This window comes from Dipodomys spectabilis, unplaced genomic scaffold, assembly GCF_019054845.1.
Source record: "Dipodomys spectabilis isolate Male_0828 unplaced genomic scaffold, ASM1905484v1 ptg000054l, whole genome shotgun sequence".
NCBI classification, from domain to species: domain Eukaryota; kingdom Metazoa; phylum Chordata; class Mammalia; order Rodentia; family Heteromyidae; genus Dipodomys; species Dipodomys spectabilis.
Window position 1 is genome coordinate 18519938 of NW_024870731.1, and position 27958 is coordinate 18547895.

The following is a 27958-nucleotide window of genomic DNA, read 5'->3' on the forward strand; positions in this document are numbered from 1 at the left end:
ATGTACCTATTAAAGAGAGTAACAGTTTGGTTTTTACCAAATACGGTATGTCAGACACTGTTATTAAGCAATTGGAAAGATTATAATAAACAATCACTTTATGGTCCATAAGAAAAAACATTAGATGATAGAACCACCACAGTGATTCATCAAACATTTGTTTGTGTCAATGTATTAAGATATTGGAAAAATATTGGAGACCAAAACACACAAGGACATTACCCATACAAGGCAAACTAGTCTATGGGTATGTATAGACAGAACAAGGTTCATTAACTTAAATATTTACTGATTATTTATTTTCCAGATACTATAATGGTAATCTAAACAATTTATTCATAGGTATGCTAAGAATTGCAAAGCAAATATGAAGGACAAAATGAATCTTAACAGTTGGGGATCAGAATCATGAAAAAAATGATATTTGTGTTAAAAAGTGAAGAAAATGAAGCTAGCAATGAGGAAAGGGAAAAGGCACTCCTGTCTGAAGGAACGACAGGAAGGATGTTGGTAAATACAGGGAAAATGCTTAGTATATTTTGAAGGATCAGAAAAATCAGGGTATTCATCACATAGAGAACTCGAAGAAATGGAAAGGTAGAAGCTGAGGGTAAAACTGGTTTGATAAACAGCTAGATCTGGTAGAAAAAATGAGTGGATATAGAAAAGTCTTAGGAAGTGCAATCCATAACTCTGGATGATGAGTGACTGGCCTATGGAGTTGAAAACAATTAGGAATGATCCACAGTTTTTGTAATGAGCAACTAAGGTTACCACTTGAACCACTTACTGTGGAAAATGGTCCAGAAAATAAATCAACTGAACAGAATACTAATAAACAAACCAGAAAAAGTCCATTACAACAGAGACTGCAGACTGTAGTAAGAACAGCCATATGAAAGTGTTAATAAGGAAAATAAGTTGCTAGAGACTAACTGAACTTGTCTGAAAGTGAGTAAGGCAAGCCAGGAGAACTGTGCAAAACAGGATGGGGCAAAGCAATTAAGTTGTAATAATAGTTATAATTTATGATTATCAGTGGCTCCCTCACAGACTGAAGAAACAACACCGAGAAACAATACCATGAAGTAGAGGGGTTAATAATGGCATGTTCACTCCTGCCATTTACAGTAGTCATGTTACAAAGTTTAATAGTTTAGATGTGACTGATTAAGTGGATTTATACATTATGATGTAGTTTATAAACTAGATGAATCCTCCACAAAGAACTATGTGCACTGAGGCCAATAATGGTAATGTAAGCAATAAACAAGGAGAAAAATGGCAGAACTGGCACACTTTTTAGTATTGTAAAATAAAACCCCCAAAATGCTGAGATCTGAAAGTCTCCAACTTCAAAATTACCAAGATATACATTGATATCTACAATTTCCGTATAACAATAAATGACAGCATCTCAATACACTTTCTTTTTTTAAAATAAGTTTTTTATTGTGAAAATACTGTACAGAGGGGTCACAATCACATAAGCAAGGTAATGAGTGCCATTTCTTATCAAGCATTGTTGCCTCCTCCTTTGATTTTCCCCTACCATCCCTTCCCTTCCACCTCCACAATCAATACATTTTCGATAGTAAGTATTATTTCCTGTTCAATTTCTCCTTACATTATCTTATAATGTACACAATATATTACCACAACTAAACATTGTCTCATGAAAATATATTTAGAGTATATGCTCAACAATTTTTATTAATTATAAGTGTAGAGACCAATTAGAAAAACATGTAAGAAATAATGACACAATGATATGTATCGAGAAGAGGGATGTTTCTAAAACAGGAGAGTTTATAGGAATAGCTCTTAAAGATTAATCTGCTGGTTCTCAAGTTCAACCCTTTTCCATCCGATTTGGCCAGTCTGGGATCATGTTCAAAATTCAGTCAGTAGCACAAGTGAAACAACCATAAATAAAGACCAGCCTAAGTTATACACGTCACTGAGATGACCTCCCAGTAAGAAAGGAGATAAGAGACAGGGTGCTGTGCTTGTGTGATTCCACGGTGTACAAAGAAGCAGGCAGATAAGAACAGAAAGAGATCAAGCCTTTTTTAAGTGCATATTTCTCAGTTAGCACAGGAGATAAATGAATTCCACAGTTGAAAGAAGAAATCTGATGTAGTTTTGAAGAAATGTAGGGAGTTTAAAATGGAGAGTATATTCCTTTAGAAGAACTGATATGTAAACAAAAAAATTTGAAAAATTCTTATAAAAGTGAGAAGCTTAAGATGGTTACCATTCTCTTAAACAGATTTGTATTTACTGAATTAGTAAGAACTTATCTAGAATACTTTTATTTTCAGTTTAATCTTTTACAATCCAGAAATTATCTCATTCATTACCGTTTTAATGGCATTCAAATGATCTTGAACAATGAAGTTTGTTTTCTTGCCTTATTTCTTCACATATTCGCTGGCACAACTCTGAAAAAAACTAAGTCAAAAAATAGAAGGCTGCTGATTGCAAGGCAATTACAGCAGCTGGGTGACCATGTACTAAAGCTACACAAGGCAGCAGTTAATTGCTTGACAGAGGAAAAGTTATTTGGGGGTACAAATTGGAAGTTTAAAATGTGAAATCTGTTTTAGATCAAAAAGGCTTTTTCTTCACTAATCATACTTCCAATTATTTCTGTTGTGTGATATTTAAGACTCTTTAAGGAAAAAAAAAAATCACTCAAATCATGATATAATTGGTGGAAGCTGGATTAGCAATAGTAAAGGCTCCCAAAGCTACTAAACCTCTATTAATACTTCTCTGGCTTGTGGATATACAGCACACTTTTAAGCATGAAGATGCTATTTAGTACTAAATTTAAAATAGTAACTTAATTAACTTGTCATTTAATAAATTTACTTCCTCAAAAAACTATAAACTATTTGTTGCAAAAAAATTATGAGACACCACTGATATAAACAATATAAAATCACCCATAATCTCACCAACAGAAAGTATGATTAAAATGTTTTGCGTAGTTTTTTCAAAAGCTAAACTGTTTTTTAAAATTTTTATTAGTAATTTTTTTAATTGTGAAAATACAGTACAGAGGGGTTACAATTACATGAGCAAGGAAATGAGTACATTTCTTATCAAGCATTGTTGCTTCCTCCTTTGTTTCCCCTTACAATCCCATTCCTCCCCACCCACCCAAAGCTAAAATGTTTTGTGTATAACTTTAAAAAGTTTTGAAAAACACAAGAGGTACTGAGATTCAGGATTTATGCTTATTAGGCAGGTGCTCTACCAGATCGCTCATTTTTTGCATTAGTTATTTTTCAGATAGGGTCTCTTGTTTTTGCTTGGGGCCAACCTCAGGACCTTGATCCTTCTACCAATGCTTCCCAAATAGATGTGATTACAGGTGTGGTACCATGCCAAGATTATTGGTTGACATGGGGTCTTGTTAAACTTTCTGCCTAGCCTGTGCTTCAATGCTATTCTGATCTCCCAAGTAGCTGGGATTTTAGGAATATACAACTCTGCCTAAAACATTGAAATGTTACACATAGTAGACACAATTTATGCTGCTTAATTTAGCAATTCTCATTTTACCACTTTTATATACTCATTTTCCCTATTTATATGTTCTTAATGTCAAAACAGACCACATCTTTTTCTTTTTCTTTTCTTTATTTTTGCAAATCCTGGAGCTTGAATTCTGGGCCTGCACCCTGTCCCTGAGCTTCATTTTGCTCAATACCAGTTGAACCCAGTGCCACTTCTGGCTTTTTCAGAGTAGCTGATTGGAAATGAGTGTCTCATGACTTTTCTGCCAGAGGCTTTGAACTGTGATCCTCAGATCTCAGCTTCCACAGTAGCTAGGATTACAGGGGTGAACTATGAGTGCCTGGCTTAGACCATATTTTTTGTTTTTATGTTTTGAGGCAGGATCTTGCTATGTGGTCTATGCTGATCTGGAATTTTCTAAGTTGTTCAGGTTGGCCTTGAAATTTCAATCTTAGTGCCTCAGACTCCCAAGAGCTAGGATTATAGGAGTAGACCACCATACCTGGCTTTGCATCTATTCTGATATGAGGGTAAAGTATTAAGATATTATTGTAAGGGTAGTAGATTCATAAGAAATTGAACATTTAAATCTGATAATCAAATATTTTTTTTAATCTTATAAAGATTATACATAGATCCAAACTAAGAAGATGCTTCATTTTTTGACTTACAAGATAAAAATTAGCTTAAAAGCTAACTAACTCAGGGGATTATGGGTCAGAGGTTGAGTGTTTGCCTAGTAATTGAGGTCCTGATTTCAATTCCTAGAACCTTAAAAAAAAAAAAGGAAAAACTACCTCATTTTATTTTTTATGAACTCAATCATTTGAATGCAACAATCATAAATTGTAATTTCTTGAGACATACTATTAATATATACAATAGGCAATATCTAGAATGACTGAGTTCATGAAATCTTCTTTAAAAATTCTATATATAATAGTATATGAAATAAAGTCATACATTTAAATAGCTGTGCAAGAACAGCCAGTACCTATTTTAAGCAAATCATACCTTGGAATCATGTTTTCAACCTAGAAAAAATTACACAAAACTGGAAACACAGTGTTAGTATTCTGAGGAAACATATCACTGACAATTGTCCTTGCAATTTCAAATCTGTTTTTGAAAGGTAAAGGGTACAAGAATATGAGGAGTTATCAGGAAATAATGTTTACTAGAAATATTGAACAGGGGCTGGGAAGGTGGCTCAGTGGGAGAGCGCTTGCCTTGCATGCATGAGGCCCTGGGTTCGATTCCTCAGCACTACATATGCAAAAAGAAAAAAGCCAGAAGTGCTGCTGTGGCTCAAGTGGTAGAGTGCTAGCCTTGAGCTGAAAAGCTGAGGGACAGCGCCCAGGCCAGAGTTCAGGTCCCACAATCAGAACCCCCAAAAAAGAAAAAAGAAATATTGAACAGCATGTAAGGCCAACAAATTTAAAATTTTGAAGTGTGTTTTAGAAAATGCAAATTAAAAATCAAGATAGAATACCACTTAGCCACTAAAATGAAAATTATAAAAAAACAGCTGGTGAATATATTGAACAAGTAGAACATTCATATATTGCTAATTAAGTGTTAATCATACTAGGACATGATAAATTATGCAGAACTCTAAGCATTCATGCACAGTGATACCAAAGGAAGATACTCATAGAGGAGGAACACAAAGGGACAATCTTTGTGCCTCTAATCATATAGAATGAACTTCAGAAAATAGAAACAATAGGGTTTTTGTTGTTGTTGTTTCTGTTTTTTCTGGCGGTCGTGGGTGAGGCTAGAACTTGGCTTGGGCGCTGTCCCTCAGCTCTTCAGCTCAAGGTTAGAACTCTACCACTTGAGCCACAGCACCATCAATTCTGGTTTTTTAATGGTTCATTGGCAATAAGAGTCTCACAGACTTTCCTGCGTGGGCTAGCTTTGAACCGTGATCCTCAGAGCTCAGACTCCTGAGTAGCTAGGATTATGGGGGTGAGTCACTGATGCCCAGCTTGTTTTGTTTTTTTAAAGAGTGTAAAGTGGTGCAGCAAATTTGAAAAACATCTTAACAATTTGTTAGACTATTGAGCATAAACCTAACCACACTTTCAGTGATTCCAGTTCTCGAAATCTGCCCAAAAGAAACAAAGATGTCTTCACAAAGATATGTTTGTGAAGTCAGGCCCAGTGGCTCATATATGTAATCTGTGGATATCTAAAGTTCAAGGACAGCCCAGGCAAAACATTATCAAGACCCCCATATCTCAAGTAATAAGTTAGGTGTAGTTGTCTATGTCTGTCATTCCAGCTACTCAGGAGGTGCAAATAGAACAGTGTTGCAAGCAGACCCAGCCAAAAATGTAAAACCCTACAGGAAAAATAACTCAAGTAAAAGATAACCAAAGTCTCTCTAGTAGAGAGTGATAGAGGGGGTGGAGTTGATAGAGTATAAACACGCAGGGGCTGGGAAGGTGGCTCAGTGGTAGAGCGCTTGCTTTGCATGCATGAGGCCCTAGGTTCGATTCCTCAGCACCACATAAGCATAAAAAAGCCGGAAGTGGGACTGTGGCTCAAGTGGAAGGGTGCTAGCCTTGAGCTGAAGACCTGAGGGACGGTGCCCAGGCCCAGAGTTCATCCCCCACGACTGACAAAAAAAAAAAAAAAACATGCACAGAGGCTGTAACAATGAAATCATCCCCTGCATAACTAATATAAAAACACACATAAAAAAAAACTTAAAGGCACTGGGGAAATGGTTTTTAAAGTGGTACAGTATCAGTCTACCAAGAATGAGGCCCTGAATTCAAACTCCAGTATCACTAAAACCAAACAAAAACCAGAGATGTATGTTTTTTTATCTTTATTCGGTGTTGGTCATTGGGCTTGAACTCAGGGGCTGGGTGCTGTCCCTGAGCTCTTTTTGCTCAAGCCTAGCACTCTACCACTTTGAGCTACAGCTACAGTGGGTAAGTGGAGATGAGTCTCATGGATTTTGCTGCCTAGGCTGGTTCTGGACCGTGATCCTGAGGTATCAGCCTCCTGAGTAGCTAAGATTACAGGTACCTGGCTAGACATATATGTGAATATTCACAGCATCATTATTCATAGCTACCAGGGCAAAACCCTCCAATTGTCCACCAACTGATGGTCAGATAAGATGTGGTATATCCTTACCACGAACACTACATAGCAGTAAAAACAAAAACAAAAAACATATATCCCAAGATACAAATGAACATTACACAAGAAAAAGCAACCAGAAGCTAAAGACTACATATTACATTATTCCATGTATATAAACTGTCTGAAAAAGCAGCAAGAAAACCCTTACCAACAACCAAAACCTCCATTCTAGTACTTTTTTTTTCTTGTGGTTTTTTTTTAAAATTTTTTATTGTGAACATACTGTACAGAGGGGTTACAATTACATGGGCAAGATAATGAGTACATTTCTTATCAAGCATTGCAGCCTCCTCCTTTGTTTACCCTTCACATCCCTTCCCAGCCTCCCCCCCCCCCCCCCCCCCCCCCCCCCGCACCCAATCCTCCCCCGCCTCCCCACCAAAGTTGTAAAGTTCGTTTTCCATGACAACTTGTACTTCTCATTGCCGTTTTCCATGACAACTTGTACTTCTCATTGTTGCGACAGGTCCACCTGTATCCTTATTTAAACGACTGGTTTTCTAGTACTTTCTATCTTAAAGGAAAAGCTTAGTGGCAAACTTCACTGTCACTATTACAGTGACATAATTCAAAATTTAGGTGCTTTGGTTGCAACCAAAGAACTGAAATAGTTACAATGTTTGCCAAATTTTGTCTATTTATACTATTTTTAATCTCTCTTTTGCTCTCTGACTTTGGTCTATTATTAATTCTCAATTAGTTTGCCAATTCAAAATGGGCAAGGCAGGAGAAAAATAACTGTCAAGTTATAGAAGATAGGAATTATTGGTGATTAGAAACTTACATAACAAAAAGTACTTTTAAAAAATAGTGTGGTGGCTCAAGCTTATAATCCTAGTTACTTGAGAGCTGGAAATTGGGTTTGGGGGTATAAAGAGAAAGTGAGATTTGAGGCCAGTTGGAGCATAAAAGTTCGTGAGACTAAATCTCAACCAATGGCTAGGCTTGATGAATACCATCATCCCAGCTACAGAGAAAAAAAAAAATGGTTGGGTGTAGTGATACATGCTGGTCATTGTCAGTGACATAGGGAAACACAAATAGGATGATCAAAGCCCAGGGTGGCTCAGGAACAAAGCAAGATCTGGACTTAGAAATAATCAGTGCACAAAGGGGTTCTCCAGGTGGTAGAGAACTCCCCTAGTAGTAACACCAAAAAATCTTAATAAATATGTGTGCTCCAATAATGCACTGATAATAATAAAGGACTTATTCATTCATTTTTTCCCAACAGCTTTAAGGAACATAGTAAAAGATCCACATTTTATTTTTTGGTGAGGTGCTGAGGATTGAACCTAGGACTAAACAAGGACTCTATCATTGAACTACATTCTCAGTCTAGGAAAATGATACTAAACACTAGCCTTTTAATAGCATGCATATTTGAGAAAGTTTATTTTCTTCCAAAATGTAGAATTTTTTTTTTTGTCAATAAAATGATGTGTTTCATAGAGTGCAGACTGGTAAGAATGACTAGGCCTTAAAGACCCCGTGCTACAATTAAATGCAAATCTAAAAAGAAAGGAGCTTAAAGAAGATTGAAATAATGTGAATTCTATGACTTCACAGTCAAAGCAACAACACAATTCTATTCAGTTCAGGAAAGAGATATTTTACAAAATAAAGTATTTTCAAAGTGTTTTTGTACCTAAACTGTGATAGCACTGTGTAGTACTAAATATAAGTTAAAGAAAGAATTCAACTAAAGGCATCATGTGTGCTCAATTTGCTTGCTAGGCTGGGCTCTACCACTTCAGTCATGTTTTCAGGCCTGCCTTTTGCTTGTTATTTGTTGTATATGGCAACCAGTGAGCTTTATTTACTGCCTGAAATGGGATCAAATCACTATTCTTGGAGTTCAGCTTTCTGAGTAGCTAGAATTGCAGGTGTGAGTCACTGGTACTCAGAATTTTTTTTAAGTATCACACCATAATTATGTAAAAAGATAGTAACACTCTTCATCTTTTCTCCTGCTGGCAGAGACTACTTTCATCCTTTATTTTTAAAGGGGACGTCTGGGTGTTCCTGGCCTCTACAAAGGAATGTCTTCCACCATTTGATTATTAAGGAGAAGAGAGGAAAAGCTGTGGAGCTACCTAACTTGAGAAGATTAAGAGTGGATTCTAATATTCTGCTGTATGGAGGACAGTGACAAGGAGTTCTACCAAAATCAAAAGAGAACATGAGCCTAAACTGATACTGAGAAAGTAATTATAGAAGTATAACAAAAAAACTTTTCTACAGGGAAAATTTGGATAAAGACTTCTATCAGAAGGAATTTTTCTAAACAGTCTATTTCCTATTAAATGGAATAATTTAGGCTTACAAATAATGCTTATAAGACATTGAAAATCAAATTCCTTAAGAAGTATGTATAAGTGTATGCTAATATTTGCTTATTTGCTAGCATCCACTATCAGTATATTCATGGCTTTTTCTTTCCTTAAACTTAAAGAAGCTGATTTTAAGTGGATCTAAGATGCTGATAATGATTAGACTGCTGAAGTTAAAAATCCCATGGTAAGAAGTAGCAGGTAGAATTTACAAGTGTCAATGAAGTAGAGAAATCTACTAATTTGATTATTAATTTGTTTGGTTTAGGTCTATTTAAGTTAACGAGATATGCTAATTTATGTAACTGATTTAAGAACCAAACACCAGGTACATTTAAAAATATAAATAAAATAGCTATGTAAGGTGAATTGCCTATAACCTCAGCACTCAGGAGGCTGAGCTGGAAAAACACTTGAATACAGGAATTTGAGACCAGCTTAGGTAACACAGTAAAACCCTATTGCAAAAATAAAATATAAACAAACAAACAAGTAAATGACAACCATTATCCCAAAATTTGCTATAAAAAGTGCTAATGAAATTTGGAGAACAAACAATACCATTTAGGGACAATCCATAATGTACTCTAAAGCTCTTGCTTTTTTAACACCTGGACAGAATGAATGGTTTAATTCATACATTACCTTTGGAGCCGAGAGTGAATGTGATGATTGCCCTTGATGGTTCCCTGGATACTGGGATTCATTAAGATTTGAAGACTGTGTTGTAAGAACCTGGGTCCCAGAGGCATGTTGCTGAGATGATCCTACTTTAAAGCTCTTATCTGACCCATCCAATCTACTACTTCTCTCTATGGCAATCAGGTCACGGATTTTCTGCAGTTGCTCCACTGAAGCTTTTTTAGGAAAGATAAGATGTGTTTCTCCCTAAAATTTATTAAATCGAGAAGTTTTAAGATTTGCTTTAGACAATCATTCATACATATAAACATGAAATCAATACTATATGACATTTTAACAATTTTTCATGATTTTTTCAACAATTAAGAACACTTGTCTTGTTAGGATGAGATAACACTTAGCTTATTTAATATAAACTTAAAGGACCTTCAGAAAAATATTTGATCTTCTTGGAATAGAACATCTGAGTGGTAAAACACACATTCCTATCTTCTCTGCAATAGTATACTATTGTTCTCTGTGACATTCCTTATGAATGATAGTGGAGACATAGTGATAGAAAAGGACCAGGATCATATAAAGCCAGTAAGAAGTTATATAATGCACAGCAGAATAACTTTGGTTGACAAGTGAATATTCAAAAACTTGGTAGAGGACTTGCAATATTTTCAGCATAACTGAGGTGATAGTTATGCCAATTATCTTGATCTGATCATTGCATATTGTATGTTTGTACTGAAACTTTACACTATATCCTAACTACTATGTGTTAAACTAAACTATACATATTTAAAGTTATAGAACAATCTTTAAACTCAAGTCCTTAAAGACCTTGAGCACAAAAGCTTAGAGCCAGCACCCAGGCCCTAATTTCTTTTTTTTTTTTTTTTTTGGGTCCGGTCATGGGGCCTGAACTCTGGGCCTGGGCGCTGTCCCTGAGCTCTTCAGCTCAAGGCTAGCGCTCTACCACTTGAGCCACAGCGGCACTTCCGGCTTTTTTCTTTTTGCTTATGTGGTGCTGGGGAATCGAACCCAGGGCCTCAGGCATGCAAGGCAAGCGCTCTACCACTGAGCCACCTAATTTCAAGTCCCAAGACAAGCAGAAAAAAAAAAAAGCTGATGTGTACATCTGTAATCCCAGCTACTGGGGGATGTGGAGGCAGATGGAATCTAAGTTCAAGGCCTGAGAACAGTGAGACCCTATCTCAAGAACAAATTAAAGCAAAGGGTTAGAAACAGAGATCAAGGTGTAGAGGTTTTGCTTAGCAAGTATGAGATCCTGGATTGAATTTTTAATATTATATATTTTAAAAAGGATCATTTTAGTGTGCATGTATTTGTGTATGCTTGTGTGTGTTTTGTAAGTTCTAAGTTCTATGCATTTTGCAGTCAGTATTTCTCAAGTAATTTCCACAACCAACTTGAAAGGAAGGTGTATTAGATTTAGCCTTTTTTTTTAAACATGAAAACATAAAGGCTCAGAAAAGTTAAATAACCTATCTGATACTACAGAATGATAGCCAGAACTGGGATTCAAACCACATGAACTCAGGTGTGATGGCTACTTGGGAAGCAGAGACCAGTGGAATTGCATTTGAGGCCAATGAAGGCAAAAACTTAGGAAGACCCCATTCTCAACAAAAAGATAAGCATGGTCATACATATCTGCCATCCCAGCTACATGAGTAGTTTAAGTAGGAAGACGACCATCGACTACCACCCATGCAGAAAAGGTGAGACTCCCAACATCCTCACAAAAAATCCCCTCCCCCCCCCCCCAAAAAAAAAACTAAAGCAAGCTGGGCGCCAGTGGTTCATGCCTGTAATCTTAGCTACTCAGGAGGCTGAGATCTGGGACAGGGGTTCAAAGCCAGCCTGGGCAATAAAGTCTGTGAGACTCTTATCTCCAATTAACCACCCCAAAACTGGAAGGGGCACTGTGACTCAAGTGGTAGAGTGCTCTTCTTGAGCTAAGAGTCCAGGGACAGCGCCCAGACCTAGGGTTCAAGCCCTATGACCGACAAAAACAAAAAACCACAAAAAATTAAAGCAAAAAATATCAGGGGCATGGTTCAAGTGGCAGAGTACCTACCTAGCAAGGGCAATGCTAAGTTCAAACCCCAGTACCACCAAGACAAAAAAAAAAAAATTGTATGATCTCAATTATTTTGCTGTATTTGATGCCATCTTAGACCACAGACCAAAAACCACAAGGTTGTATAACAGTTTTAAGAAATGAACAAGTGAATTTACCATAGCTAAGATATGGAACCAACCCAGATGCCCCTCAGTAGATGAATGGATCAAGAAAATGTGGTGGAATATATATATATATATATATATATATATATGTATGTATGTCAGAAAAATCTTAACTCAAAGAAGCAAATAAATTTCTTTTGGGTAGTAGAATTCAGTTTCAACTCCATTAGTTTACTCAATTAGTAGAAATTGGAAGGATCATGGTTCAAGGCCAGCCCAAGCAGAAAGCTAATAAATCTGCATCTCAACAAATAAGCTGGGCATAGTGGCTCATGTAATCCCAGGGATATGTAGGATAATCAAGATCTAAGGCTCACCCTGCCAAACATTGACACCTACCCATAAAAATATAAAGTACTGTGTGCTGGTGGCTCACACCTGTAACCCTAGCCACTCAGTAGGCTAAAAGTAGGATTAAGGTTCACAGGTAGTCCTGGCCAAGAAAGTTCTTGAGACTTGTATCTCTAATTAAGCACCAAAAAGTCACAAATGGAGCTGTGGCTCAATTGTTAAGAGTGCTAGCCTTGAGGTAAAAACCTGAGGAGTAGCATTGGGTCACTAAAACATAAAATCTAATCTAAACCAAAAACAGTTGAGGCATGGGTTAAGTGTAGAATGCAAGAATAATGCCCCAAGTTTAATCCTCAAACAGAAAATTAAAAAGTTCAGATTTTCTGAAACTGTGAAAATTTGCAAATCCAATACTGCTCTAAGTCTGAGTGGTCTGTTAGGTGGTGCTAGTTTGATTTACCATCAACTTTGCCTGAGACTCAGGGGTTTTCTATAACATGAGAAATCAGAACAGTGGTAAATTCTGGAGTGATTCTGGGATAAACTTCCTACCTGGAAGTATTTGTGAAAAGAAAGACAAATATTAATTCCACTGAATCTGACATTTCAATGAGAAACTGACATTGTCTCCACTTGTCAGTTATTCATTTCCCTAACTGGAGTTTCAAAAATCTGCATTTCCTTGAACAAAATCAGCAATACTGTCATTTTTCTCCCTGCAGGTTTCAAATTCTCTCTGTTCAGATGCCTTGTATCATATATGATCTGATGACACCGTATCTTATATCCCCCAGCCTGATCTCTCCTTTTGAGTTGTGGACTCATTTAACCAATAATATCTCTACTTGAATAGTATTTAACAGGAAAGTAGTTGTAATTGCCCAAAACATAGGTAGTGGTTTCTTCCTTGAAACATATTACTGTCCAATATTTCTCCATCTAACTTGAAGGTACTCCTATCTACTTAGCTTCTCAATCTAAAACTTAATAAGATCCTGATTACTTCTTTCCCTTTATATTCCACCATTCAACTCATTAGTAAGAGCTGATGATTCCACTCATATATAGATATATTCCACTAATTAGTGGAATTATATAGACCTGGACCTATATAGTTCTCTCCTTCACTGCTACCATACTTTAGTTCCATGTTTCCTACTGCCTAACATCTGTGATGCATTAGCAGTCTTCTAAAAGTTAGCACTACCATCAAGAAACTTACAGAACCACTATCATCTCTTACTTAGACTACTACAATAAGGCATCTAATGGTATCTTGGTACCATTCCTTCCCCCAACTCCCAAATATCTAGAACATTTTCTTTACAATGCCAGAATAATCTTTGAAAATATTCTTAAAACTTTCTAATGCCTTTCTCTCTCACTTAGAATAGAGTCTAAGTCTTTACCATAGCCCTCAAAACCATGCAAGTCCTGGATTTTGTCTCTGGGTCAGAATCATTCCTAACAGAACTTCATTATCCACATCAATCTTCTGCATGAAAGGAGTGTCAGGTACTGGACTGTTTCTTGTCCCGAAGGTCACAGCTTAATCTTCACAGAGGCTTTCCTTGAGCTTTCACAGTTAGGCAGCTGCTTTTCACTGGACCTTTACTTTAGAATGTGAGCTCTAGCTGAGATGGGATTATAATTACCTAGTTCACTATCACATCTTCAGTTTTTTTAAATAGAATCTGGGTTGGGAAGCAGACAGTAAAGGGAAATCTATAGTAGCTAAACACAACTTTTCAAACAATGTCTACCACTGTTAATTTAGTACTTAAGGCTGCCACTGACAACTGTGCCTCCATAATCTTGTTCAATTTCTTCCAGTGCTCCATAAAACAGAACCAAGATTTTGCTCTGCTGCCCAGGCTGAAGTGTATTTCATAATCCTCCTGACCTCAGCTTCCCAAGTAGCTGAGACTGCAGGCATGTACCACCATGCCTAGCTAATTCATGACTTTAGTAACTACTTCCATTGTGTTATAAAAGTAAACACTGTCAAAAGATTCTAGAAGATGGAACCACCAACTTCTTGTGAAGTAAACACATTGCGACTCCTCTCCTGTCACAGAAGCAAACCATTTTTTGTGCCAACTCTACTTAGCTTTTCTGGGTTTACTTCAGATTCCTTCCATCTCTTACTGAACACACAGTCTATTATCAGTATTCATATATATCCGTAAATCAAGTTTTTGCTAAAAGACTGAAGAGACAAAGAATTAACCATTTATAAAGTGATCAATTAATAAAAATACAATCTTATTCAGAAAATTACCAACATTATAACTGCTTCATTTGTAAAGAGGGGACAAGAAACACGTATGCATACTTACCTCTTCAAAACCCATTTCAAATAAACATTCAACAGCTCCTCTGACAGGCAAGAGTCTAGTAGAAAAAGCTGTGTTTCCAATTCGGATTGATCTGTATTTTTCATCATTAGGGTTTCTGATAAAAAACAGAAGTTATATGTATCAATTTGTAGTTTTCAGAGGCATATCTCTTCATATTTTATATTGGCTATGTTTGTACATGTGAGTAGAGAAAAAGTGGAAACGGCCTGAAAAAAGTCCACTTTTGTGATTCTTACTTCAGTATACATTTGGTACAACCTAATTATCCACTTTCAAGCTAGTATTAATGCTTCCATAAGAAAAACAAATGTGACATACTAATTCTGTACTATTACAATTGGTACCTTTGAGTCTTTCAGGCTTCTAAAAGAAAAAAGTATCAATATAGCCTCCAAATAGGGCAGAAGATTTTGTGTGTTTTGTTCTGATAGCACTCTACCATCTACAATTGTGCCTGGCATGAATTTGGTTAATAAATATTCATGAAATGAATGACTTGCACATTTAGCTTCTCAAATAGAAGCTAAAAGCTTTACTTCAACAAACATGAACCTAGGTAAACCTTCAGTCACTTCACTTTCTTCTCCAGAGCAATTTGCTTTTACCCTAAGTTTTACTTCAGTTCAAAATATATCTTTGTTATGGAAAGTATGACAATGAAAGAAAAATACGAAATAATTAAGATTTTTAGCTGGGTACCAGTGGCTCATGCCTGTAATCCTAGCTATTCAGGAGGCTGAGATCTGAGGATAATGGTTCAAAGCCAGCCCAGGCAGTGAAGTTCATCTCTGCGTGCACTTGCGCGCACACACGCACACGGTCAGAAAAAATTTAGTAGGGCCATAAAACTCAAACCCATCAGTTTCTTGTTTTTTGCCCTTGGGAAGGTGCTGTACAAATATCTTAAGCTTTTGACTCATCTTAGACAACTAGTACCCTTGAATTCATCACTATTTTTCTTAATCCTGCAGTTAAGGACCTCACTTCAAGATTCATCTTGCTTTTTGCTTTTCTTCTTCAATTAACTTAATTTTTTTTACAGACTTTTGTCAAGTTTTTGTTGTAAAGCTTTGATTTTCCCCCTATCTGTTACCATTAACTATTCCTGTTAACTTGGAATAGTTTTACTTGTTAGCAATTACTTTGCATCTTTGAGACTTTTTAGGGGGATGTCTTTTAGATGTTATTGAAATGAGTGGGGTTTTAATCTACAGTTATTCTGAAGACTGTAATGGTTCTTCTCACCAGTTTGATGGGATTAAGAAATGCTTAGGAGCACACTTTGGGGAGTGGTGATGAAACTTTCAGTATGCTTCTTTTAGGCTCTTTTCCCCTTCCTTTTGTCATGTCAACTATATGTTTTCTCTTATTGTATCAACTGGTCCTATGTTATCAAACCTCTATTGTCTAAAGTGTTAAATGTCAGATCTCCCAGATAGCTCTTCATGTAAGTATGTAAGTACTTAAACATCATCTTCAAATTATTCTTAAGTTTTTATGATATAGCTGAGTTCCATACCTATCTTGCACCCAAACATATGTTTTTTAATGAAACTATTTTCTAGTCACACCTAGTGCACACCCAGTGCAGTTCATAATCAATAGCTATGTGCAGTTAGCAAAGAAAATTAGTGAAAGATCAAATCTATATTTAAGTGAATAAAAACCCATCCTTAAAAAAGTGAGTAATTCCAGTGAAACTACTACAGATGTTTGAGAAAGTATGTATTACTGAGGACAGCCTCATCTTTACCTCGAAGTAAGTGGCATCTCCGCATGCAAACGACTCCTTATTTCATTCTGTAATTTAACTAGACTGTGACTGTTAGATGAGGGATAGAATAAATATCATCCAAAGCAGAAATTTTAAACGTAATCAACTTTTTTCCCTTGAGATTAAGCATTTATCACTTTTTTTAAAAAACAGTCTGCTAATGAAATTCTCATTTTGGCACTACAAAATACTATGTCAGACTCTGAGGTAGGATCAAGACATATCAAGAAAATGTGCTTTAAAAAGTGCTTTACTTCTGATGTTTGATTTCTCAAAAGCAAAAGGACAGAATAACCTTGATTTTCTCTGTTCTGAAATAAGTTGAGGGCTGGGGGCGTGGCTCTAGCCATTTAGAATTTTTGAAGACCCCCTCCCTCAATAAAAACTCTGGTAAAATAAGTTACATCTGTAATATTGTGTATCTGGGAACAAACCAGGAAGGGACTTGGAGCTTTTTCTGTTATGAGGTTGGGAAGTCACTGGAGTTGGACATGGAAGAAAGGATAGTACTCCATACCCAATCCTGAAAGAGACGCCATTATTTGAAACAAACTAAAAAGGGTAGTTTTTCACATCAACCTGTTATGTGTTCCAAACTCCTAATTTCCTTTTTCGATTAAAAACAAACAAGTGTTTCAGATCACAAACATGGGCCATAAAGTCTGGAGCACAAATGGCGCGCATACCGAGATTCTTTCAAGCTTGGTAAACATTCATAAGGATGGTTATGACCAAAGGCCATTATTTGTATGTAAAGCTGTCCTTCGTTACAGCACTCTGGTCTCAGTTCTTTTGGTTTCACTGGACGGAGAGCAAAAATTAACCTTTTAAAAAGGCAGGCTTTCTTCTCCATTCTCCACAGCGGCTTTCCAGGTGGGAAGGCCCAGCCTTGAATTCCTCCAGAGTCCATCAGCATTATGAAGAGTTTCTAAGATCTCTCCGGGTCGAAAAGCAAGTTGAGGTGTCACAGAGGAGGAAGGTGATCTCCACACAGATCACAATTATGTAGCGCCAAACAGGCCACATGTTGGCATGCCTCAGAACACCTGGCCACCATCGCTGTCCTCGATTTAAAAACTGCCCTTCTAACTGTTTCTAAACTCCCAGGTACTTGAAATCGATAGCCTTGAAGCTTCGAATTTCTTTCCTGCCAATCTACCCACCCATTAGAAGAGCCAAGGAAGCCAGGGGCCTCACTGGGGGGGGAAAAGAGAGAGAGGGGGGTGGGGAGGGAGAGAGAGAGAGCGAGTCTAAGACCTTGAGGAGCAACTGGATGAGTTCCTTCCGCTTCCATTCCCTTTCCCTCTCCCACACAACCACGACCCTGGGACAGCCAGCTCATCACGGATCTAAAGTTGAAGTGGGAAATGAACCGTCACCCTCGCCTCCTGACTCCGTACTCGGTGCTCCGGGGAAGCGTTTCCTTTACTCACGGGAGAATCATTCGAACGACTTTACCTCTCCCCAAGGGTTGCCTACGGATAGCACCCGGCGGAAATCGCCGCTCTAAAGAACCAAAGGCCAGGCCGCGATCGTGGGCCAGGGGAGTTTCGAACACCCACCACCCACGGCTGTGCTAAGCTTTCGTATCAGGTTGTCCACCTAGGGGAGGCGAACGTGACAACCGGCGAAGACCGTCCGCTAAGCACGTCCAAGCGGAAGGGACGCGGTGAGGGGCGGGGGACGCGGTGAGGGGCGGGGGACGCGGTGAGGGGCGGGGGGCGCGGTGAGGGGCGGGGGACGCGGTGAGGGCGGGGGACGCGGTGAGGGGCGGGAGGGGTGAGGGGCGGGAGGAGTGAGGGGCGGGGGGCGCGGTGAGGGGCAGGGGGCGCGGTGAGGGGCGGGGGACGCGGTGAGGGGCGGGGGGCGCGGTGAGGGGCGGGGGGCGCGGTGAGGGGCGGGGGGCGCGGTGAGGGGCGGGGGACGCGGTGAGGGGCGGGGCCCGCCCCGCCACCCCCCACCCCCGGTGGCCGGGCACCGCCCTCCGGGGCCCGGTCAGAGCGGTGAACTTTCTCCACCCACGCGGGGTGGGCCCCACGATCCCCGGCGCCGCCCCGCCGGCCCGGCCGGGCCCCCCCCCCACCTCCCCGGACCACGGCCGTCCCGGAGCCGCGCCCGCCTGCCCGTCCGCACCTCAGGATGTTGTCGGCGTAGGTGAGCAGCAGCTTGGAGGCCTCCAGAAAGGTCTCCGGAGTGTTCTGGCAGAGCTCGGCCACGGCCGGGGACGCCGAACCCGACGCGCTACCCAGCGCGGCCGCCGCCATGCCTGAGCGCCCGCGGCCGTCACCGCCCCTCGCACGCCGTGGGCCGCACTGAGCAGGCGCCTCAGCGCGCCCGGGCCCCTGCAGCGACGCTCGGGCGGAGGGGCTGTGGGAACGCGAGGGTGGGAGGGGGGACGTGGCGGGACGGAGGGCGTGGCCAGACCGCGAGGGGCGTGGCCAGGCCGCGTGGGCCAGGGCTCCTCCTAGAGAGGCGGGACTGGGGTCTGGGCTGTGGATCCCGGTGGGCGGGCGACGTGGCAAGCCGGTGTTGGTGCTGGTGCTGGTTGCTGGTGCACGCGTGGTGGCATCACGGGTTCCCCGCCACTTTCCTTCCCCACAAATAAGCAGTGTTACAGCTTTTCCTTCATCACGTGGTCAAAAACAATAGCGTGGCCAAAGCCCTGCTCGGTTATTTTACCAGTCCCAGGAGCTGCGCTGGAGCGCCCTTTCAAGGTCCGATTACACTGTGGGCTGGTTAATGGTAGATCAAGTCTCTGGAATTTGTCTGCCTAGGCTGGTTTCAAACTTTAACCCTCAGATCTCCACCTCCTAAGTAGCTAGGGTTATAGAAACAAGCCGCACCAGCACCCAGCACTCTTACATCTTCTCCCTACCTCGTTATCTGTTTGCTTCCAACATCTCTGAACAAGTTCACCCAGTTACTAGCCATTTGCCAAATCTAAGTTTGTAGTATTTTGGACCAATTTGAAGAATATTGCGGAAATTGGAGTCATGGCTCAAGTGGAAGAGCCTCAGCTATGAGCAAAGTAGCCAAATGGGAATGAAGAGCAAAAGAACCTGAGTTCAAGCCTCAGTATGGGCACCAGAAAGAGAGAGGGAGAGGGAGGAGTAAGGGAGAGGGAGGGAGAAGGGAGAGAGAAAAAGGAAGGAAGCAAGGAATGAAAGAAGGGAAGGAGAAAGAAAAGAAGAATGTCATGTTCGTTTGGTAATGTGTTAATAGCTACTGAAACCAATCATTTTCAATAATTAAATGCCTAGTAGCATTTTTCTGACTTACATAACATTTTAATTCAGGGACCTTAGTCAGTGGCTACAGAAGTCAACTGTAGAAGATTAGATGTTTTAGATTCTATAAGAAAAAAAGTTTTGAGCACGATCTTTTTGGATACCAGTATTTAGAAGAGTATTAAGGAAACTTATGTAATGAGGGACTTTGTTTCACTGTTTTCTTACCCTCCCTTCTTCACTTGAGTCATGTTGAAGCTTTTGATTCTTCAGTTTCCTTTAGAAAACTTAGGAATATTAAGTTATTCTCGACCTCTCTATACTCATTGGTTCAACTATAGTATGATTTGCTCCTAAATCAGCAGTAGATTTTCTATTATTTCACTTGATTTTTTTTCCTTGTTCCAACATAATGGTATTTTCCCAGAATTCCCACTTCATTAAGTACATCTTTAATATTGAAACATGATGGCCCTATTCTTATAAAATAAGTTGCGCACTACATTTTTACCAGGATCTCTTAAGTCATTTAAAAAGAAAAAAGAAAATGTTAACCTCAATAATGACTAGAGCAAATAGAAAAAAAATATGGAAGCCATTTAGGGATTGGTGTGGTAATTCACTATTGTTTGATTAAATGATTAACAATATTGTGTCTGCTTTATGTAAAGTGGTCTGAAAGGACATGAGAGACTCTGAATCTGTAGGGAAAACAAAAATAATGATATTAACATATCCAGATAGTTCTTCCACTGGTAAATAGGTGTTGGTTTAAAAACAATCACTTGCTAAGAAACAGTCAAAACAGTGACTGTATACTAGCTGATGTAATGGCATAAAGGCATGCATGTGTTCATCCGTTCCATAATTCATTCTTTCATCAAATATTTATGAAGTGATTATGTCTAGGCACTATGAGTAGTGAAGGAGATAAGCATGCTCCTCCCTTTTGTGCAAGTCATGAATTTTTTAGAACAGCTATATCAGCCTCAACAGGAAACTTGTCAGCAAAGATTCTTAAGCTCCATCTTGAGAGGTGAGGCTCAGCAGTTTGTGTAGTAGGAAGCCCATTCAGGTGATTTCAATACACAGTCAAGTTTAAGAACTCCAGAAGGAGGAGTTTATGGAAGTGGGAGAATTTGACCAGAATCCTTCAACTGAGAGATTAAGAAGGTTAAGGAAAAGAGACACTTCTGTGAAAGAACCCAAAAACATTTAATCACAAACGATCCTAGCAAGGTTTCCTTCTCAACCTTTCCTGCCTCCTGCCTCCTGCCTCCTGGTCAGTGCCTTAGTTCAGGTCCTAATCATATTTTTCTCAGCCTTACTCTTCCCTGTGTCCATTCCCACACCTTTCCTATTTACCCTGTATACTACCAAAGTTGGGATCGTATCTAGAGCACTCATCTATCTGAGCATGTGTTTTCTATGGCTCCCTCACCCATCTATCTGAGCATGTGTTTTCTATGGCTCCCACGTCCACATTCTAAAGTCAAATGGTGTTAGGATCCAAGAAGGTAACTTAATTCTATGAAGTAGCTTGTTCAAGACAGAAGTAGGAAAGACTGATGAAAGCAATTAATTTATCAGGTCCTTTCCAGGGGAGTTTAGAGTCAGTAAAAGATTTTATTCTCCAAATTAGACCAGAACTGCTAGCATATATTATTTAGACTACAGGATCAAATCTAAAGGCCTTGGTATAACAGCCAAATCTTTCATGATCTTCCCCCAACCCCTACTCTTATGCTTTTACTTTTTTGTCCCATATCAAACTTGACATTGGCCATGTTGAAACTTTATGTTTCCAGGTCTCTTTTCTCTTCCTAATCCTGGATGTCCTTCCCCAGTTAGTTTACTAAATCAGGAGGTACAAGTTTCTAAAATGCAATTCAAGAGTCACTTCCTTGAAACCTTTCCTGACTTAAGAGTAAGGCCACACTGATTCCTTATCACCTTGGTGCTACAATGATATACTAATTTTTACTGTTTTTTCTTCAATAACATTTGTTTCAGTAGGCTATATATATATTAGTTTCCATGGCTATCTCCCTCTGTTACACTATGAACTTTTTTGGTACTCTACTTTTCAGCATGAAGTGGGAGAAACATGAATATTTGTTGAAAATACATGACAAATATAGAGATACGAAAAATTATAGTCCGTCAAGATACAGTGAGCCTGGTGTGCAGCTCGGTGTTAGAGTACTTGTCTCTTGTGTTTGAGAAGTGGTTTGGGTTTGATTCCAGCATCACATTAAAAAAAAAAAAGTGAGGTCAGTTTGCTGTGTAGAAAGTGTGTTTGATAGAAAATGGTAGCTATATTTGAATAGATAGTTTTGAATTCAATTACCAAAGATTTAAGGTAAACTTAAGTTTTAACAGGAGCTTATAATAAAATGGAACCAATTTAGTGATTTGGGTTCAAGAAAACCCCATGGCACTGTAGCAAGCACTAAGGTATTAACTAATGTAAATTATTAGAATATCATAAAATCTATGATACTTTCAAACTGGATGTAAGATCAGAGGTAGAAATAAAAATGATGTTTTTTTTAACCTTTTCTACCAGATGTTATCATTTTTTGTAATATTGGAAAAAATACATTTGTAATATTAGAAAAAAACACATGAAAACTTTCATGAGTTCAGTTTCAAAGAAAATTTTAGAAGCCTTTATAACATATTGTACAGCAATAAAAAAAAAAAAGAGGAGATCTTAGGTACTTTTCAGCCATCACAATTTATTATATAACTATATGTCTTTAATTCTTAATGGAACTCTATTTTCCCTGAATAAGGTTCATGGATCAATGATGACTCAAGGTCAAACTGGGCTTTCCCAAACTGTTTTAGACAAACTAAATTTCCAAACTCATTTAAATCCTGGATCAACTAGAAAAAAGCTAAAGGAAAATATTTGTACTTAGAAATAATGGTTTTAAAAGGTATTACCTAGAAAGAAAAATGAAGGGTATAGGAACCTTCTAGTCATATTCATGTTTCATTATATGATCAGTCCTTTAACTAAAGACTGAAACTCACACTGAAGATAGCTGAACAGCGAATAGTCTACAAATACCACCTTGCTTATTACTTTCTGCCTTTAAAATTTATATTTTCCCCTGACATATCCACAGCCAGCTCTGAGCAACTATCATGAATAAATTCATGTCTTTGGAAACAGTTGTCTCCATTTTCTTGTTTCCATTCCTGTCAAACAGTGGGTATGGTCTTTTGAGCACGACCCTACCTGAGGTAAACAAATGAGTAAAACACTTTATTACAAAGTGATTATAGTATTAAAATGTTAAGAAAAGATAAGGGAGAAGAATCACAATCGCATATCTTTGCAGATTTTTAAAATAATTCGTATGTGTTACCTTGTAACTTTTATCTCCTCACTAGCACTCCACGTACTTGCGTACTAATTTTCACCTACAAAAAATATTTTTTAAAGTCTTAAAAAAATAATTGAAATGATTGCATGGTATTTGGAAAACACCAAAACATTACACAACCAACTTCCTGAGGATTGGTACTTGGGTTAGTTCTGCTTTTCTCCCTACCATAAATAAACTTTGCGGCTACAAGTCATTTCCCTTCGGGGTTTCAGAATACTATGGAGCCCTTCTTTGACAAAGTAAGAACAGGTGGGCATTGTCCTGCCCAAAGAAGAAAACCAATGCTCTTTGGGGTGGGCCAAGACTGTGTCACCGCCTTGCGTGCAGGTGCTAGTGTTTGCGAGCTACTGCGGGGGGGGGGGGGGTCTTGCTAAGGGTCCCTGCGTCATCGGTCCATCTGACCTTGAACAAGGTCAAGCCGCGCTGAAGACAACAGGCTGAAGGGCGCTCGGACGCGAGGTGTGCGTTCCTGACGTGTGCGTGCGTGCGGGGGCGGGGGCGTGCTTGTGCGCATGTGCACGCTGCGTCTGCCTGGAGGGCTCTGGTCGCGCAGAGGCGCTGTCTCGGTTACAGGTACCAGCCGGGCCGAGCTCCCCTGCTTCCATCGCTCCAGCCCCAGATCGGGTTGTCTGAGGCCCAGAATCAATCCTTGTGGTCTGCCCTTGTTTCTTGTTAGTTTCATCTGCCCTAGTTCCTTGGTGTGTGAGTGTGAGGCGGCGTGGGGAAAGGCCGCATTCCCCGCCCCTGTCGGCCTGCTGTGCGGTGGTTTCCCCGCCTGCTCCTTTTCCGGATTACCCCTTAGGAGAGGTGGAGTAGCTCCTTTTCTCCCCTGAAAGCTTCAGTTTCAGATTCACAGGTCTCCAGACCCTAGGTTTCTTAGTCCTGGATGACCTTTCTAAAAGGTTGTTGATCTTTGGTATGAAATAGAAAGTCCACCCGCTCCACCTCTGTAACGTGTTTGCTGTGTCATCCACACTAGAAATACCATTTAGAGTAAATCCCCTGAAACCCTGGGGGGGGGGGGGGGAGGAGGGAATATTCCCTGCTGGCTATATCAGGTTTTGGGGTACCTGGCTAGTTTTAATTACACAATTCTTGTTTAAAGAAATAGTTATCAGCTCACCTTGACTTTGAATGTCTGAGGGCAGTTACAATCTTGAAAATGGATTGATTATTAAGGCCCAATGGTTTGATAAGATATAATTTAAGATTATCTCATATATTTATATGTTTGTGTCTCTGTCTCTCTCTCCTTTGCATTTTTGTTCCTTTGTTTGTCCTGGGGATTGAACTCTGCACTCTTCATTCAGCTCAAGGCAAGCGCTCTACCGCTTGAACCAATGTGCCAATTCTGGTTTTCTGGTGGTTAATTGGATATAAGAATCTCATGGACTTTCCTGCCTCAGGCTGGCTTCAAACCGCAGCCCCTCAGATCTCAGCCTCCTGAGTAGCTAGGATTACAGGCATAAACCACTGGTTCCTGGCATATTATTTTCTCTGAGCTCATTAACAGCTCACATTAGTCATCTCCCCAAAGGAACCACCTCGTTTGGTCTTATACCCTTATGCTATTTAAACAATATTTCCTGTCTGTTGTCTGTTACAGGAATATGTTTCTGGCTATCTGAATCTCAACCATGTTGTCAAACTGCTTACAGAATCTCCTAAATATTACAAGCACGCATCTATTTTCAAGATCATGCCAAGGAATAATAAGACATAAAAGGTTTCTTGGAACGGTGCAAACATCCAAAATCCGGAGGCGAGTTGTCATTACAGGCATTGGCTTAGTGACTCCCCTTGGTGTGGGAACTCAGTTAGTGTGGGATGCTCTTCTCCGTGGAGAAAGTGGAATTGGTTCACTGCTTGGTGAAGAGTATAAGAGTATCCCTTGTAGTGTTGCTGCTTGTGTGCCAAGAGGTCTTGATGAAGGTCAGTTCAATGAACAAAATTTTGTGTCCAAATCAGATATCAAGTCCATGTCTTCTCCCACCATCATGGCCATTGGGGCAGCAGAGTTAGCCCTGAAAGACTCCGGCTGGCATCCTCAATCAGAAGTGGATCAAGTGGCTACTGGTGTTGCAATTGGCATGGGCATGGTTCCTCTTGAAATTGTTTCCGAAATTGCTTTTATGTTTGAGACAAAAGGTTATAATAAAGTCAGTCCATTCTTTGTCCCTAAGATTCTGATCAATATGGCAGCAGGTCAGGTCAGCATTCGATATAAACTCAAGGGCCCCAATCATGCAGTATCCACAGCCTGTACTACAGGCGCTCATGCTGTGGGAGATTCTTACAGATTTATAGCCTATGGGGATGCTGATGTGATGGTGGCAGGAGGTACAGATTCTTGCATTAGTCCTCTGTCTCTTGCGGGGTTTTCCAGGGCCCGGGCTCTGAGCACAAACTCAGACCCTAAGTTGGCTTGTCGACCATTTCATCCGAAGAGAGATGGTTTTGTAATGGGAGAAGGTGCTGCTGTGTTGGTGCTGGAAGAACATGAACATGCTGTTCAAAGGAAGGCTCGGATCTATGCAGAAGTTCTGGGCTATGGACTTTCAGGTGATGCTGGTCATATAACTGCCCCTGATCCTGAAGGAGACGGTGCCTTAAGGTAAAGAATATTTGTTTCTTTCAAAATGGTTTTTCCTACATGATATTAGAGTCTCAGATTATTAAAGAAAACTGTAATAATTGGTTTAGGGATATAATACATGGTTTTTTTGTTTTAGACTACACAAAATTTTATTTTTAAACTTTTTGCTTGAAATGTTTGAGAACAATTGACTTATGATACTAGAGTTTGAACTCAGGGCCTTGAGGCTTGCTAAGCAAAGCAGACACTCTGCCACTTGAGCTACTCTCCCAGCTAAGACTCTATATTTCTAACAAGTTGGTAGGTGATGGTGATGGTGCTTGGCTAAAGACTACATCTTGAATAGCACATTAATTATTGTTTTAGAAAAAATAACTAATGAGCTAAATTTTTTTAAAAAACTCCTTGATAATTTAGTATGCTAGTTAATAGCTTAGCTTTCTTAGATCAAATTATGTTTTACCCAGATTGATCAGCCAGGAATTAACAAATTTTTCTGTAAAGTGACAAATAGTATTGTTTTGGGCTTTGTGCTTATAGGATTACTCAACCATGCCATTGTAGTGTGAAGGCGGCCATGGACAACAGTAGGAAATGAGTGAGTGCAGATGTGTTCCAGGAAAAGTACTATATTCATAAAAGCAGGCATTTGAACAGAACCATAATACTTTCTGAATTAGTGAGCACTTGCTGGGCTAGTCATGTCAATCATAGTAACAAGTTATATGCAGAAATAGATACGTTTAGGGGATACCTTTTTAAGAAAATACTCTTTTATTATCTTTAAATAATTGTACAAAGGAGTTGTCAATCAACAAAGCGGTTTATGAATACAGTACATCTGGATCAATGTAGGGGTGGCCTCTTAACACACTTCATAATCTGAGCTATCTATCCAAAGAAAAGGAACTAAAGAAAAGATGTTGACATCTACATTTCTCAAGGTTCTTCCAAAGACTTTTTAAAAATTAGATTGGTTTCGTATTTGGCTTTATAATTCTGTACTTAAAATGCTTGTAGCTTTAGAGAGGACTTTGAAAGGCTATTTAAAGCATTGATGCTACTTGGTTGTTGGAAAATGTACCAGGTAGTCCAGAGGGCTGGAGCATGGCTTGGTGGCAGAGTGCCTGTTGAACAGCTCAAGACCCTGAATTCAAACCCCAGTATTGAGAAAAGATTTGAATTTAAACATAAAAGAAAACAAAATTAAACCTTTCTCTATATTTCCATTCCTGCCCAAAAGAAATTCTTACAAGGAAAATTAGTCACATATTTTTCCCCCCAAGGAAAAATATCATTTCAGATGAATGGAATTACATTTGATTTGGAATTATATTCTCAATAGGTTAGTGTATTTAACCTGTGGTGATGAATCAACCAAGGTCCTGGGTAAGACATTTTCATGCAAATAGCGTTCTGCCTCCCATAAGATCCAAGATGGCATTCAACTAGTGTACCTGACTACTTTTGTTTCTTTTACATAAGCCATTCAGATAAGGGATCTCTTATAAAAAGTACAGGTAGTTCTGATAAATTTCTTTTCTTTCTAGATGCATGTCTGCTGCTATAAAAGATGCAGGTGTACAACCTGAAGAGATTTCCTATATCAACGCACATGCTACTTCCACCCCATTGGGAGATGCTGCTGAAAACCAAGCGATTAAGCGTCTCTTTAAAGACCATGCATATGCCCTTGCTGTTTCCTCAACGAAGGCAGCCACGGGACACCTGCTGGGAGCTGCAGGGGCAGTGGAGGCAGCTTTTACCACACTGGCTTGTTACCACCGAAGACTGCCACCTACTTTAAACCTGGACTGTACAGAACCAGAATTTGATCTCAATTATGTTCCACTAAAGGCTCAGGAATGGAAAACACAGAAAAGATGTATTGGGCTAACCAATTCCTTTGGTTTTGGTGGTACCAATGCCACACTTTGTATTGCTGGCATATAAAACAAGTCATTTTTAATTAAACATTGGCTTTTGAAATTCTATAAATGTAGAAGTGATATATACATGAATGCAGTTACATAACAATACCCAGATACCCTTTATTAGTGTTAGGATTTCTCAGTCTTGGCATAATTGGTATTTGGTGTAGCATAATTTTTGTTGGGGGAAATAATTTTTTTTTATTTTATTTTTTATGCTGGTTGTGGGGCTTGAATGCAGGGCCTGGGCACTGTCCCTTAGCTTTTCTTTCCTCAGGGCTAGCACTCTACTGTTTGGGCCACCAAAATGGAAAGCAAAAAGAACTGTCAGGTTGCGATTCTGTTTTGTATTCTAGCTTGTAATTGAAAGTAAATATTGGCCTTCCTTTCTCCCTGCTATGTGTACTTCATACTGGAGCATCAGATGATAGAGGATGGACCTAACAGCACT

At 39.4% G+C, this 27958-nt stretch overlaps 2 protein-coding genes across 7 annotated transcripts in view; one reads left to right on the plus strand and one right to left on the minus strand.

Annotated features, from left to right (window-relative positions):
• Ngly1 (N-glycanase 1) overlaps positions 1-18668 on the minus strand; it is a 49792-nt gene extending 31124 nt beyond the window's left edge. The window contains exons 1-3 of one of the 3 annotated variants that reach the window (XM_042679659.1): positions 18486-18667; positions 14558-14672; positions 9669-9911 (exon numbers count right to left, since the gene is read on the minus strand). In XM_042679659.1, coding sequence (XP_042535593.1) covers positions 9669-9911; positions 14558-14672; positions 18486-18616 — 489 coding nt within the window. In that variant the 5' untranslated portion in view covers positions 18617-18667. Of the gene's footprint in view, positions 1-9668; positions 9912-14557; positions 14673-16331; positions 16426-18485 lie in introns of those variants that run through there. The other 2 variants (XM_042679660.1, XM_042679661.1) reach the window with 2 other exon arrangements.
• Positions 18446-27569, plus strand: Oxsm (3-oxoacyl-ACP synthase, mitochondrial). Of its 4 annotated transcripts, none has more exons than XM_042679663.1 (3): positions 18446-18506; positions 24587-25594; positions 27127-27569. In XM_042679663.1, the coding sequence occupies exons 2-3, from the start codon at positions 24618-24620 to the stop codon at positions 27527-27529; spliced, it is 1380 nt and encodes a 459-aa protein (XP_042535597.1). In that variant the 5' UTR covers positions 18446-18506; positions 24587-24617; the 3' UTR covers positions 27530-27569. The 4 variants fall into 4 exon arrangements, with proteins under 4 accessions (XP_042535597.1, XP_042535596.1, XP_042535598.1 ...); XM_042679662.1 differs by lacking the exon at positions 18446-18506 and adding an exon at positions 23473-23553; XM_042679664.1 differs by lacking the exon at positions 18446-18506 and adding an exon at positions 23547-23634.
• Positions 27570-27958: the final 389 nt, after the last annotated feature.

Coding starts and splice junctions, on each gene's coding strand:
- Oxsm (XM_042679663.1), top strand. CDS start 24,618: ATGTTGTCAAACTGCTTACAGAATCTCCTAAATATTACAAGCACGCAT. Junction 25,595..27,126: donor GAAGGAGACGGTGCCTTAAG/GTAAAGAATATT, acceptor TTTTCTTTCTAG/ATGCATGTCTGCTGCTATAA.